The sequence below is a fragment of the Drosophila suzukii genome, chromosome 2L (genome assembly GCF_043229965.1).
Source record: "Drosophila suzukii chromosome 2L, CBGP_Dsuzu_IsoJpt1.0, whole genome shotgun sequence".
NCBI lineage: Eukaryota > Metazoa > Arthropoda > Insecta > Diptera > Drosophilidae > Drosophila > Drosophila suzukii.
In genome coordinates, this window is record NC_092080.1 from 4,027,263 (window position 1) to 4,042,710 (window position 15,448).

General features: G+C 38.7%; 3 protein-coding genes across 5 annotated transcripts in view; 1 reads left to right on the forward strand and 2 right to left on the reverse strand.

Annotated features, from left to right (window-relative positions):
- eys (eyes shut) overlaps positions 1-8,761 on the reverse strand; it is a 56,922-nt gene extending 48,161 nt beyond the window's left edge. For both annotated transcript variants that reach the window (XM_017081389.4, XM_017081381.4), the window contains exon 1: positions 8,228-8,761. The gene's annotated coding sequence lies outside the window, so the exon portion shown is untranslated. The remainder of the gene's footprint in view (positions 1-8,227) is intronic.
- Positions 1-12,922, forward strand: part of LOC108015134 (MKRN2 opposite strand protein) — a 60,138-nt gene extending 47,216 nt beyond the window's left edge. For both annotated transcript variants that reach the window (XM_070998694.1, XM_017081402.4), the window contains 4 exons: positions 9,659-9,873; positions 10,280-10,610; positions 11,182-11,368; positions 12,412-12,922. In XM_070998694.1, the coding sequence (XP_070854795.1) occupies positions 10,303-10,610; positions 11,182-11,368; positions 12,412-12,825 (909 nt within the window). In that variant the 5' untranslated portion in view covers positions 9,659-9,873; positions 10,280-10,302 and the 3' untranslated portion in view covers positions 12,826-12,922. The remainder of the gene's footprint in view (positions 1-9,658; positions 9,874-10,279; positions 10,611-11,181; positions 11,369-12,411) is intronic.
- Positions 12,923-12,957: 35 nt separating this feature from the next.
- LOC108015166 (Golgi-associated plant pathogenesis-related protein 1) lies at positions 12,958-14,297 on the reverse strand. Its single transcript, XM_017081447.4, has 4 exons — positions 14,156-14,297; positions 13,730-13,837; positions 13,444-13,670; positions 12,958-13,369 (listed from the first exon to the last, which is right to left on the reverse strand). The coding sequence occupies exons 1-4, from the start codon at positions 14,213-14,215 to the stop codon at positions 13,279-13,281; spliced, it is 486 nt and encodes a 161-aa protein (XP_016936936.3). The 5' UTR covers positions 14,216-14,297; the 3' UTR covers positions 12,958-13,278.
- Between the last annotated feature and the right edge of the window lie 1,151 nt (positions 14,298-15,448).

Consider the following 15,448-nt stretch of genomic DNA (forward strand, 5'->3'; position numbering starts at 1 on the left):
CCTCATTCTGGCCTTTCTTTGCCTCTATCGTCTTTTTTGCTGACCCAGCTCTTGCCTTTCGACATTAACGTGGTTGTAGCCTTCCCTCTTTGTTTTCTAAATGTGTTTTAAAAATGTTTCGAATATTGTCGTTGAATTTCTTTGGGATTTCCCCTTCTACTTTCTGTTGTTTGCCTTTTTTGCCGCTCGTTTGGTCTGTGTAAACACATTTCTCCTGACCCCCGGGGGAATATTTATTAAAGCAATCTCTGCTGCCTGCAGATTTATTTAAGCGTATTTGTCTTGCAATTTATCCACATCGCGTTGCATTTACTATTTGTTTTTATTTTTTATTTCGAATTTGTTTTTTTTTGGCATTCGATGACCATATGGCAACCGATTCAATAAACGTAAATTGAATCTGAATTGGTTATTTATACGTTTATCTGCGAACATTTGCTGGTTGAGGTAAAGTTGCTGGACACTTTGGTTTGATGGCTGTAATTGTCCTTGCTCCGAACAAGTAAATCAATTGATGGCTTTCGGTTAAGACTAACCACATTTTGTAGCATTAGCTTGATTAATTCGCCAGAAACAATGTTTGCTTTTTGGGCTAGATGATAAGGTGGTCCCATTTAAGTGGATTTAATAGGGTTGTAATCTGCTAGCTAAACACCCCCAAATTTAATTCATAAACCAAACTCAATGGCAAATAAACTTATCAATGGAAATTGCCCCATTTTTCCGGCTTGTTTTCCCCACATTTTCATTTTCACATTTCGTGCCTGGCTTTGCCTGCTATCAAAAATCAATATGAGCATGAAATATGCTCTCACAGTGTTCATAAGCCTAAAACGAGGGCCCTTCGCCTCGGCTAATCCTCTGCACTACTTTCGTTTGCCATTTCCCTGGGGAGGGGGGAAAAGTGCTCCACTTTGAGGAAAACTCCTATTTGCAACCTCAACCGGTTTCGCCAGAAAATCACGACGCCGCAAATGCAATAAAAGCAGGCAACACACAAATGTAACATAAACAACACAAAGGAGCAGGGGCAGGGGCACTCGGGTGTTAAGAGGGGGGGATTTTCCAGGGGCGTGGCTAAAGAAGGCCGTAGGCAGAAAGGCATCGGCATGGATACATCGATTATACAAGTGGCTGGAAACCAAGCCGAATTGTGGGCGGAGATAACTCCGATGGCTCCTTTTATATGTATGCTTTTGTGGGGAAGCAAAAATGTTGCATACTCCCAGGCGCCCAGGCGCCCAAAAACATTCTCAACATTTTTCGTAGTGGTAATAAAAGTTTTTATCGCTTTAAATGAAAATTTTTCGCTTCCGCCAAGCGAATTTTCCCTTTTCTTACCCGCATTTCTCCTCTTATTTTCACTGTATGTTTATTATTGCACTGCCTGGCGTTGTTTTTTGTGTTTTTTTGCTGTTGTTCAACACTTCCATTTAGTGGGCGTGGCTCATTGGTGTCTGTGTCTTTGCCTACAATTGTAATTAAAATTGTGCAACTTAACTGAATGCCTGGGCCATATATTTATGTGGGCGACTGTATTTGCATGCGTGTCTTCGCAGAGGAGTAAAGTGTTTGCCTTTGCAAATGAGCAGAAAATTAAGTTAATTTAAATGCAACTCGTTCATCCAAACAACTGAGAATTCGAGCTGGCGTTGGAAATTTGTGAATTCTGGCTTAACTTTAATAAGGAAATGCTAATTTTGATGTATTTTGCTTAGACTAGGCAGAAGGTTTTGAATATAAACTAGCTTGGGAAATTGTTTAACTTTGAATAAGATAATAAAATTAATAATCTCAAATATTTACAAATGATTCTTAAATATTCCATTGCTATTAACTTTAAGCTTTATTTAAAAATATTATTTATATGGTATATATATATATCTCTGGTTTTCTTTAATCTAAAACCTGTAGTGCTTACACATTTTTCCCTTGCAAATTTCTTAATTAATTTTAAAACTCCTTTGCAATTGATTTAGAGTTTTAAAAGTACTTTCAAAACAATCACCCTATAAGCCAAGTATAAATTGCTAAAAACTTTCCTTTGACTCTTAATCAATAAGGTCTTGAAATAATTCCTCAATTAGCTCTTTGTCCCCCCAATATCACGTCGCAGCAATTAAATTAGTAGATGAAAATCGGTTTCCTTTTGTCTCTGGCGAAAGTCAAAGCGTTTAACTTTGTAGCTGCGAAGGGAGTATAAAAATGGAGCTCGTTCAAAGGAATTTTTCGCTGGCAAGTTAATTAACCATGGAGGGGTAGGGAAAAGTAAGCGGGGGGCGGGGAAGGGTTGGAAAAGCGAGAGGAAAAGCAGGGGAAAACCACCAAACAGTGCTGCTGCTGGTGATGTTGGCGGTGGCACTTTTGGTGGCGAATGGCGGTGGCTGTCAGCTGCTGACCAAATGAAGAGCTGACCAAGTCGCAGGGACGCCTTTTGTGCGGCTTGTTAGGTTCTGCAGTGACAAGTTGGCTGTGGAAATGGGGTGGAAAATGGGTTGGAAAATGGGGCGGGGAGAATCGAACAATGTTCTGAACAATCGTTTGCGGTTTGCTTGCCATTTTCCCCCTCAAACGCTTTTCTTCTCCCCAGTTGCCGCTGCTTTTTGCTTTGATTCGGTGCATACTTTGGGGCGCCACAGCAATGCGTTTTAATCAATTGCCGACTTTGCGGCGGAAATGTGCGGTAATTTGTTGGCCAGCGATTTAATATTTATGACGGCAATTTACCTTTACTAATATTAAATTCATGAGATTTTACAAAATGTACATTTTTAGGTGAAATAACTAATTTCAGGCATTTAATTGTTGGTTTTAATTGGTTAAATTTGTAAAACTTATTTTATTTTATATAGAATATAAATATGGTAATGCTTTAAGAGACCTCTAAAAAGTATCCATAGATGTTAAAATTATTGGGTGAATAAATTATAGATTTTTTCCTTTTAAAAAGCACAGCTTTAAAGTTTCCATAGATAGGAATATTGGAATGTGTTTATTTTATAAAATATTTATTTAAGACCAGTGAGGTAATCTATAACTTCCAAGGTCTGTTTATCCTTAAAAATGATCCAAAACGGTTAGGGTCAAAGTGATTTCCCTTGACCATCATTTTCCCCGTCTAAAGTCTTTGTGCGAACTGCATCTCTGGGCTTAGCAAACATTCTCACACCTCCGAAAGTGTAATCCAGCCAGAGCTCTGTTTATGCATTCCCTCAACTGCGGAAAATCTTGTCATTTGGGTGCGGAGATTTCCTTGACTTATGGCCCGGACCATCGTTGGCAGTTGGCCATTTGCAGGCACCGCCACATGGCTAAGATGTCAAGCCACCGCCCAGTGAAAATCGCTGGCCAACCTCCCACTGAAAAGCAGGGCTTCTCAGCCATTGACTCACACACACAATTACCAGGGGGGTGAAAATGGAAAATGGAAAATGGAGACAGGGGCGGGGAAATTGGCGAAGAGGGGGCGCGTCAATGTCCCTCGTGTAACTTTTTTCATTTCGCTGAGTTCTTAATTAAATTATGAATTATGCACAGTTAGTTAAATAGACGAACGTTCGTCCGCTAGGTTTTTGTTCTTCCATTTTTTCCCCTCTTTAAGATTTAGCAGGGCTTACATTGAAGACGGATTTACCGGCAGGAATATGCCATGCCAACCCCCACATATATGGGTATAAACGTAAACAGGGCTTTTTTACATTTTTGCTTTATGTTTGTTTTGCCTCGTAAATGGCATTACTAACCCAAATACTTTGTTATTGGCGTTGTCTGTGTGAGGGGCATAAATAAGTCGCTTATTTATTGCACGTACGTAGGGAAAATGCCACCATACACGACCTTAAATGGGCACAAAGTGAAAGTGTTTGCCTCATATCGAGTTTCCACTAAGTCGGTGGGTCCCCCACATTTTTATTCACACTCTGGTTTTTGTTATTTCGGCTTGGGCGCATAAAATGTGCGTAATAAAATTGCATGAATCTGTCGTTATTTATGACCGCAACGTGTACAAATATTTATGGCTTCAAAGTGCGCATAAAGATGGGAATTCCAGCTGGTTTTAAGGATTTTCCTGACCTCATTTGATAGTGGACAAAGTCAAGGAATTTCTTATTGAAAGATTAAACAATTATGATTAGGTGATGGACTTTTGTCAGGCTATAAATAAACAACTCTTTGAAAGTCAAGCAAATATTTACTCTGAAGTTACCCAGCAACTGGAGTTTCCCTTGAGCAAACAATTCGTAAACTAAATTCAACGCTTGGGGCTGCTTTACCCACTGAAAACGAGAAGAAATTTGTAATTTAAATTTTGCGTGATTTAAACGCCAGGTGCGACGCTGAAAGGTGAACAACAAGGCAGCCCGAAGAAAATTCGCCAAGTGCTCAGCATTGGCATACTCCTGATGCACTGAAAAAATATTAAAAATCATGCAATACAGGAAAATGCATAAAGGAGATCAAAACGCTCTACTAGAACCACAGATACAAAATCTAAAGACATTTCATATATCTTTTTCAGATAAAAATTATATTTTGTTAAAAATATTATCTCATAATATTCGGATCGGTATAAATATCCCATTTAATATTCCAATAAAGTAAAAAATGTTATTTTGTTTTAAAACACTTATTATAATTTTCCCTCTGTGCATAAAAGCGTGTGTCTTCTGGTGTTTTTCGGATGTGCCACCAACTTCAAAATAAGTATGTTTTATGCTCTGCCGCAATAGCAACAACATCCAACAACAACCAGCAACAACCGGCAACAACAACGATTCGTTGTTCACTGCGGAAGCGGAAACTTCAAAGCGCAAACACTTGGCTTTATGAAGCTGTCGAGGGTCTGAAGGGGGGGAAATCCTCCCGAAGTGGCAGGAAAGCGAGGGGAAATTTGGAGGGGAGGGGAACGGAGGTGAGGTAACAACAGCATGCGGCACAAGTGAAGCCCACCTTCAGCCAGAGGCGCATCAAAAAGGGGGCTATAAATTTCAAACACTTTCTAAATTTTTTCTAATTTCAACAGTATTCTTGAGAAAGATTGTGATTAATATAATCTTAGAAAATATATGTCTCTATTTTGACAGAAATGGATTTAGTATTTTTCTGTTTTGTTTCTGAGCCCCAATTTGAAATATGTTTAACCTACAGCATCCCCTTACTAATAAACAATTTTTTTCGATAAACTTTTTTTATACCCGTTACTCGTAGAGTAAAAGGGTATACTAGATTCGTCGGAAAGTATGTAACAGGCAGAAGGAAGCGTTTCCGACCCCATAAAGTATATATATTCTTGATCAGGATCACTAGCCGAGTCGATCTAGCCATGTCCGTCTGTCCGTCTGTCCGTCTGTCCGTCTGTCCGTCTGTCCGTCTGTCCGTCTGTCCGTCTGTCCGTCTGTCCGGATGAACGCTGAGATCTCGGAAACTATGGGAGCTAGGCTATTGAGATTTGGCGTGCAGATTCCTGAGCTTCCTACGCAGCGCAAGTTTGTTTCAGTAGACTGCCACGCCCACTCTAACGCCCACAAACCGCCCAAAACTGTGGCTCCTACAGTTTTCATGCTAGATAGAAAATTTTAACTGAAATGTAAGGTTCTCATCAATACCTATCGATTGACCCAAAAAAAAGTTTGCCACGCCCACTTTAACGCCCACAAACCGCAAAGCCCTGTGACGCCTACAATTTTCATGCTAGATAAAAATTTTTAAATGAAATGTATTGGTCTCGTCAATACCTATCGATTGATCCAAAAAAAAATTTGCCACGCCCACTCTAACGCCCATAACGCTTAAATCTGTATACCGCCGGTAGGTGGCGCATTTTAATCTCGCTTTGCTGCTTGCATATCTCCATTTAGCTGAGTAACGGGTATCTGATAGTCGAGGTACTTGACTATAGCGTTCTCCCTTGTTTTGTTTTTGAAAGCCTTAAACTTTTTCCCTTGTAGAAAATAGTATCAAATTATAGAATTTCCTGAGCTGTCATAATTAGTTCAACCGGAAGAAGTACGCATTTTCCGAAACCCCTTCCCAAATAATTTTCCCACACGCACCTGCTTTTCTCCCCGCAAAACTGGCATCGCGTGTGTGAGCCTCGTGTCTCCTGAATTAATTCACGCATTGCGGGGAATTTGGAGTTCCTCTTTCGGGGCAAAGGAAGCCTCTTCGAAAGTTGTCAACTCGGCTTATTTCATTTGGACAGCCCTTCAGGATTTTCAACTTTGTCGTTATTGTCGCCGTTTTGTTATTAATTCACTGAACACTTGTTGTAGCTGCTGCTGTTGTTCCTTATTGTTCCCAATGTAATTTATATCCTGCGTCACCAGCTGCGGACCAAGAAAAACAAAGGAGTCCCGGAAAAAAGACGTGAAGGGCCCAGAAAAGGAAAAACCACAGGACAATAAAATTTTTAGCAATTTTTTCCGTCAGTTGCTGCCGTTGAATTTACTTACTGGCAGGTCCTGGCAGTTCCTTCTCCCCTCACACTTAATTATTTACTTGTTTTTTTGGTCACCCTTTCAAAGGGATACTTAAAAAGTACCAAAGATGCTCAGTTTTTATTAAATTGAGGCAAAAAAAGGTAAAAATTTATTAAAAATACTGAAAATATTTCAAAAACACAAAAAAAATCCAAAAAATTTTAAAATAAAATACTAGATATTGTAAAAAATGATAATTATATGTTAAATAATAATTACATAATGGTAATAATAGTTATTAATTTTAGGGTGTATTCACTTCGCTTTGAGCCAGGAAAATGTTTATAATTTTCACCTTTTTTTACCTGCCTTTCGTGACCAAAAAAAAGGAAGATTCTGTCCAGAATTTGTTTCACGCTTGTGGATTTTTAAAATGCCTTATGCCATGTAAATACCGAATTCCTTGCTTTTGTGTCCTTTACTCCTTTCCCTTCACTTTTTTTATATGCAGTAAAAATGCGTAAACTTAACTTGATTTCAGAGATTTTTTGTTGCCCCTCTTTCTATGTTTTCTTTGGCCAAACAATTCCTTTAGTAGGTTTTGGCCAAGTGCCTTGCCAAAAAAAAACGTCTGAAAGAGGATGCAAGTTGTAATTTCATTTCTCGCAACTCTTTGAGACTTTCCCGGACATTTTTTTCCATGTGTGTTCGGGGGGCGTGTTTAATTCAAGTTGGCAAACAACATAGAGATAAAGTTTGTTTGGATTTCACCGAAATTGTTGCTGTTATGGCCCATTTTTGCCATCCACCTCTGGTTACTTTCTTTTCGAGTCTCCCAAGGCCTGTTGTCGTATCCTTTATTGCATTTGTTATCCTGCCTGTTATCCTCGATTTCTTGCGAGGCTTTAAGCGAAATTCCACAACTTATTTTTGCGTTGGCCTGCTTACTTTGCTTATTCATGACCCAAAGAAAAACCAATTTAACTTTTCGCTCTTGAGTAAAACAAACTCAATTTGTTGGAATATCACTTTCATAAAATATTAATTTGTTGTCATTGCATTTAATACTGGTAATCACACTTGCCATTCAGATTGCCTTTAAAAATATTAAATGAAATGGCTCCTGTTAGTTTTATTTTAATTAATATTTTCTCAAGAAAACTTTTAAGTCACTTAGGAAATAGTTTTGCTAACATCTAACTTTAAAAAGGCTGAAACTTGTCAGGGAAGTGAAGTTTTACAAAGGTCAGGCTATAAGTTTATATGGTTTTAAATGCTTATAGAGGAAAATGTGTGCCTGAATATTTAAATATACCTAGTTCCTGATTTTATGATGATTAATTTTACATAATTTTAGAGACAACCCTTGGTTACCTGCCTTATCTTTATACAATTTTGAATTTTTCATACCCAGCGACCCATTTCAGAAAAGTATCCACTTAAGCTGTCAGAGAAAGTTTTCATAAATAGTTCCTCACTCAATTTTTTGGCAAGTTTGCCAAGTAAACATTTTAATTTTTCGTACAAGTGCCACGCCCACTAATTGGGTTAAGAGGGCCAAAAGGGAAAAGTTGAAATAAATTATATCCTTTTGGCATATCCTTGCTGGCTTGTTTGCGGAATGTCAACTTTCCGTGCTGGCATATCTTTCCCGATCTTGAAATGAGGCATTCGGCCGCAAAAGAAAAGAGTTTGCCAAAAGCTGTTAAGGGCCCTAAATTTGCGGGGCCATCAAAAATGAATTTCGCTAACTTATCAGTTAGCCAAATTTTCGGGGCTGTGCTGTCAAAATGTTGATTGCCACATACCAAGTCAGTTTATGGTCATTATCCTTGTGTTATCCCAAGTGTGAAAAGAGGGGGGCCTGCTCTGCTCCTTTTTGAAGGACCTTTTCCTCTTTTTTTGTTGTGTGTTCCTTTGGTTATATTTTGTTGTTTTTGGTCACGTCATCGATTAGCAATGTGTTGCCATGGCATCTTCCACTTTACAGCAGCACAACACACAAAACACACAGGGCACGGGGCGGAAAAACCACACAAACTAACACGACTAAACACCCCCTGGAAATCCGTAAAAGTCCTGACCGCAAGAGTTGTAAACAAGCAAAATCCGTTCGTTATTTGATTTTTTTGTTAAGGGTTTTGTTTTTTTCCTGGCCAGGATAATGCGACGATATATCCTGCGTTTTTCGTTTGAAATCACACAGTTTTTCTCTGTTTTCTTTCGGTTCACAACGTTGCACTTGTGTCGATGGTAATGATGGATTTTTTTTTCAAATGTGGGGGAAGTTGGGAACTTTTCCTTGGGAGACTGCGACTGAAACACGACCGTCTGCTCGCACGGCTCGCCGTCAACTGGTTCGCCTCGAGCTTCCTTCGAGCCATCGTTCCCGAAAAGCCGAGTCCGCCGCCACGAGCCGGGAAATTCCGTCGTGAATTAAGCATTTTCCACCTACGGTCACAGAATTTCCCTGGCTCTCTTGCGCCAGCTTTTCCGCTCTCTTCATTGTTTTGGGCAATTTGGTGGCGTTCAGTTTTCCGATTTTTCCTTTTTGGCCAGGTGGTGGGTTCGCATTTTGCCGGTTTGTTTACGTTTTTGTGTGTTGGCCCGCTTTCTTTTAAGCCGGCTTTCTTCGCTGGCCAACATATGACTGCTTTTTTGGGGTGGCTTCTCTACGAAATGGTTTTAATTGATTGAGGAGCTTTATTATGGTTAGAGGGTGCGGCTTTTACGGTTTGGGTAAGTAAAGATTTTCTAGACACGCTAAAAAGGGTTGGTAATCATTTTCTTCGCCGGGGGGAGACTAAGTAAACAGGTTACCTTGGGATGTAGTTTAAGGGTTAAGAAATATGGCCATAAAACATAAATTTTCAATAAATATACAAAGTTAAGGTTTTTAATTCCTTAAAAATAAATGTTTATATATAATTTTTGTATTTATTTAAAATAATTTAGATGATATTTACTTAGTTATTACTTATTATTTTAATTTTTTTACTTTTTACCAACATTAAAAGCCTTTCAAATAAACTTTAACCAAGGCCAGCCAATAATGATGACAAATATGGTAAGGGCTGCCTCTTTTTGGCTAGTACTTTTCCATGACCCTTTACCTTTGCCCGACCCTGCTGACCACAGAAACTGTTCACCGCCTGAATGTGCCGGGCAAACCGCTTTTGGTCGCAACTTCGTCTGGTTTCGGCTTATTTACAAGAATTTTTCGTTACGTCTCGTTTCAGGCCTGGCCAAAAACCACAAGCACCAAAGAGACAGAAGGCCACGGGGCGAGGACGGTGGCACAATAGACAAAGTGTATCAATTATAATACGGGCACAAGGCGAAGGATCCCCAGCCAGGGGCAAAAAGAAGGGTGGGCACAGAAGCCAGGACCCAGGAACCAGAAAACAGGAACCAGAAGTAGGAGCTGACACATAGAGAAAAAGTTCTAGTAAAGGTATGTTTCTAGTTTCTTTTTTTTATTAAAAAAAAAAAATATATATTTGTATACCCTGTTTATATCATTTATCTGAACCACATAAAACAAACTGGTAACTTTTATGCATCATTCAAAAAGTGTTTTTGCCAAATTTTATGGAATTTCAGAAGACCTTTTTTGTTCAGAAATATACTTTATTTGAAAACAAAGTTATTTAAAAGTAGATAATTTGTATAACTTCTAGAAAAAGTTATCATTCATTTAAATTTTTTTAATTCCGAATTTGTTTTTATTTCTAAGTCATACAATTTTGGTTTCCAGACTAAAAACATTTTTATTTAGAAAGATGAAATGTATGTTTTGGGGTACTTCCATAAAAAAAGTAAAATGTGAATTGATGTACTTTGTTTTTTTCACTGTACAGGCAACCACACTCACACACAGGCCATGTTGGCTACGACAAGTACAACCACAATTACCTCGGATCCGGGCATCCTCTGTTTTCATCACTGCAACGTGAAAGTTTTCTGCTTCACTTTGCCGCACACTTGTCCCCATTGCAATGCCCCACTGGACGCGGATGTGGATGCGGATGGGGATGCGGATTCGAGTGCGGATGCGGATCCAAATGCGGAACTAGACAGGGGCGGGCCACGCCTCCTGCTCCTGCCCTTCCGCCTGCCATATCCCTTTGTGCGGGCCACACAGTATCCATGCGCCATTGTCCTGCGTCCCTCCACCGGCGATTTCCTCAAGTGAGTACCGTCCGAAATGGACCGACCATTCCAAAAGCATATTTGCTGCAGCTGGTGGCATTCAAATCCACGAACAAATCAAATAAATGTTTTTATTAGTTTTGAACTGCGTTTCAAGCAGGAGATATGGAATTCTTTAAAGAAATATTCTTATATGCTATATCACATTCCAACTAGAGCTTTTAATTTAAGGAAAAAAATACGGATAGCATGTTTAACGTTAAAATTTGATCTTAATTGAATTTTAAATATTTATCAATGGCTTGTCCTAAATATTTTTCATTCCTATTATTAAAACCCCATAACAATTGAAGCTCCAAAATTGAGAAGGCATACATTTTTTGTTTAATTTACAAAATTCAAATTTTATAAACCGAAGCCAAGCAATCTAGGCAGACTATTCCAAGCGGCTTCCCTCCATTTATTCCGCAGCGCAGAATCATCTCTAATATTCAGTCCAAACAAATTTGTGCAAATTTTCCCGGACGTATTTATTTTTTTTGGGGGGTCTTCGCCAGGCGGAGTATCTTTTATGGCTGGAATATATTTTTGATGCGTTGTGTTTCCGCAGCGATTACAGCAACGCCACCGATTTGCATATCGCAGTGACCACATCCGGCGGCGACATCGTGGAGTTCGATCGCTTTGGCCTGCGCCGCCATCGGCGGGACGATAATCCGCCGGAGTGGCGGCAGTCGCTGATGGTGGGCGATGTGCCGGAGCCGTGGCACGACTTTTGGGACGAAGTTTTGGAGCAGGTGAGTGCAGAATCCGGAGTCCTCGAAATCATAGGGTGGCTCGATAAGTTGCAAGACCCAAAAAACAGGAATCCATTGACATCTATTCCATAAAATTTATCTCCAATAAAAGGTTCTTAAAACACCCCAGAAAAGAAATAAATTGGTTGCCATAGAAACTAGTAGAATTTTAAACGGTGTCTAAAAGTATGCAATAATATATTGTGAGTTCAATGTACAATAATATGTTACTGCATACTTTTAGACAGCTTTACATGCTAACCATTTTATATGTACAATTGTCTTTAATAAAAGTTTCTTAAAACACCCCAGAAAAAGTATAAATTGGTTGCCACAGAACTTACTATAATTTTAAAAGTATGCAATAATATTTTACTGCACAGTTTTAGGCACCTTTACATGCTAACCATTTTGTATGTAAAATTGTCTTTGATAAGAGGTTATCATAACGCCCCAGTACAAAGAATAAATTAGAATAAAATGGGATGTCGTACAAAGGCGTCTAGAAGTATGCAGTAATATATTTTAAGTCCAATACACAGTTATATTTTACTGCATACTCTTGGACATATTTACATTTTAAAAATATAAAATGGATAGTAAAATTGTCTTTAATAAGGGTTCATCATAACGCCCCAGAACAAAGAATAAATTGGAATAAAATGCGATGCCATACAAGGGTGTTTAAAAGTATGCAGTAATATACTTCAAAATCGAATGAAACTTAAAAAATGAATAATTTTGTTGCCACAGAAATTAATAGAATTTTAAACAGGTGTCAAAAAGCATGCAACGATATATTTTGAGTCCAATGTACGATATTATTATATTGCATACTTTTAGACACCTTTTTTTATTGTTAACCATTTTATGGTCTATTGTCTATAATAAGAGGTTATCATAATGCCCCAGAACAAAGAACAAATTGGAATAAAATGGGATTCTATACAAAGGTGTCTAAAAGTATGCAGTAATATATTTCGAAATCGATCCACCCTCCCCAACATCAATGCAAATCCCTAAGCTTCCATTTGCATTAATAGATCTGCGCCCAATCGGTGCGGTGGTCCATCGCCAGTTATGCGGAGGAGAGCCACAACTGCTACGCCTTCGTCCTGGCCTTCCTGCAGGCCCTGGGCCACGCCCACCTCAGCGAGGCCGCCCGCAGTAAGACCGCCTTCTGCGAACAGTGCATAGTTCCAAGGACGACGACGGCGGGCAAGTACATATCGCTTTATCGCAAAATCCGCCGGAGTGGAATCTACGTCCATCGACAGCAGCCCAAAAATCGCAGTAAGCCAACAGCATCCTCAACTCCCTCAAGTTCCTATTCCTCGGGAGGATGCGATGGTGTTGGCAGCAGCAGCAAACAGGTCTCAAAGAAAGGATACTCAAGCAGCAGTATTTCCGGCATTACAAACCGCCCAAGGCCCACTCTGTGCACCATTGAAGAGTAATTAAATCGTAAATCCTAACTATCATTATGTAAAGTCTAAAGTCTTTTTAGTAAAATTTAAAAGAGTTGATCTTAAATAAAACTTACAATTTTGTTTTACTCTTTATTTTGGTTTCAAAATGATTGTACATGGTTAAATGTTTTACACGGTTTTAAATGTACAGCTTTGTTAATATATTCGATTTATGAAGAGCTTTAATCTTTTTGTTTGTCACATAAAATAATACTTAAAAACTTTTCTTTGGCGTTATAGATTTGGTTTTAAAAATTCGTACGTATGTATCATGTGGAATGTATGATTATAAAAAATGTTTTTTTAAAGCTGTTATGTGTAATACCTATAGGTATTGTCTGGCTTGTTCCATTTCTTTTTGTGGAATGTTGATAACAATTTATATAAATTTGCAGATGGGAGTATAAAAATTTGTTGTGTCAGATTATAAATAGAACATTTTTATCGCCTTGGGGGAGCTACGTTTTCCCTGTACAAGTTGTTGTAATTGCCAGGGGGATTATAATTGCACACAACGTAGATGGTATTGCCCCTGTAAAGAAATATGTAAATATTTATTAAACAAATAAATTATAAAATAAATTCTTTATAGTACAAAGATCTTACCTTCTGGCAAAACCCACGCCCAATTCAGTAGAACTCTTCCAAACCACCTGAGTGAAATGCCCCGTGTTCCCTTGAAAGGAGGGATTATTCCAATTGTAATGGCGGACCTCTTCGTACCAGGATCGGACGGCATCTGATCCTTCTAGGTTTCCCCCCGAGGCCATGTAGATGTTCTCCCCGTATCCACAGTTCGGGCGATGTTCCATGCGATTTCTCGACAGCAAATACTGAATGAAAGCAATAACTTCCTTAGTATAAATGTTTTCTATATTTTAAAACCTCTTACCGTGGCCCATTCGGTGGCCAACTGATTAAGTTTGGGGCTCAATTTTAAGGCTGGAGCACCATGCTTGGCCCGATATGAATTATGGGCATTGAGAACTTCTTGCTCAAACTGAAATTTAACAAAACACATTTTATTAAAACCTTTATAAACACTATATCAATTTTAAATAATTATTTACGTTTTCAACAGAAAATGATTTTTTTCATTGAGAATAAACTTTTTAGTAGAAGGTTTTGAAAGGTTTATAGGTTTTTATAACATTAACAAGCTTAGTATTATTATTATTATGCATTTATATATATTCGTAAGCACAATCACATCAATACAGAAAATATACACAGTTTTCCGTATTTGATAAGTTTTGACTATATTTTTCAATAACAAATAGATTCTTTAATAAAACTTTCGATTATATTCTCTCCTTACTTGTTGAACGCTAACTTCTCCGGTTTTATATTCACTCTTTCGCACTTGTATTGAATACATGTTTTTTGCCTTATGTTTTTGTTTAATTTAATTTAAATATCTAAGCAGTAACGCTGGCAATTGTCGGTGGCAACTGAAGTTGAATGGGGCTCAGCGAGGGCTTTTATGCGACCTGCCCAGATTTTCTTATCAGTTCATTTTCCGCCACAACAACTGTTCGAAGTTTCCAATTGTGGGGTTCCGGCAAGGGCTGACTAATCTTGAGGAATGAGGTGCCAGTTATAGTGGCCTGGTATAATTTTATAGGCCTATAATTATGATACGAATTATTGTAAACACCGGAGGTATGCTTAGGACAACAGTCATGTTTCCTTAGAAACTTACGATAAGCAATTCTAAAAATGATAAGAAAGATATGTTAACTATTTTGCTAATGATTTTTCATTACTGATTAATATTTTCTAATAAACATTTATGTTGTTGTCGATAAAATATTACTTACTTTTATGGAATGCCCCTAAAAAGTAGAAAACCTCTGCTGTTAGTAGTATCAGTTACATAATTCCATACCAGAATACCATTAACGCTGAGTTTTATGAACTCTGCCCGCCTTTCCATTATGGTTACCCCTTATAATGTGATGTTTTAAATAGATTTTAAATGAAGTTTTCTTACCGGCTTATCGCAAACTCATTCAGGATCCCGGAGATTTCTGCCTCATCCAGATTCCATATCCCTGGCTCGGCTTTTGTGGCTGCCACTCGCGCCTGCCTCATTAATGAACGCAATATCCCAGACAGGAGGAAGTGACAGGAAACGGAAACGAGGACGAGGGCTTGGAGGGGACCCTTGGTTATGCAAAACTGTCATGAATCGGGAAAATGTAATTACGTTCTCGTTGATGACGTTGATGAGCAGCCACGGCTTTGGCCTCTGCCTCAGCTTCAGAGTCGACATTTCATCTTGGATAGAGCGCAATACGTGCATATAAATTGTATAATGTCGCCTCGGCCAACTTTGGCGACACGTAATTTCGAAGCAAATAAGTTTTGCCCATCCCCATAACCATCGCCATCCAAAGTTTTGCTACAGGTATAACTGCCACCTGCCGCCCCCTTTCTAATGCCGTTGTTTACTCGCCGGGGAGCTGGATCGGGTGTCGTTATTGAATTCAACAGTTGAGGCGGCTCCTGGAGGAAATGACACGGGCTGACTTGACACCGCCATTGAGTAAACTTTTCCAAATGATAATAAACGGGTTAAAGCCTTGGAACTAATGCACAGAAAGTAAGG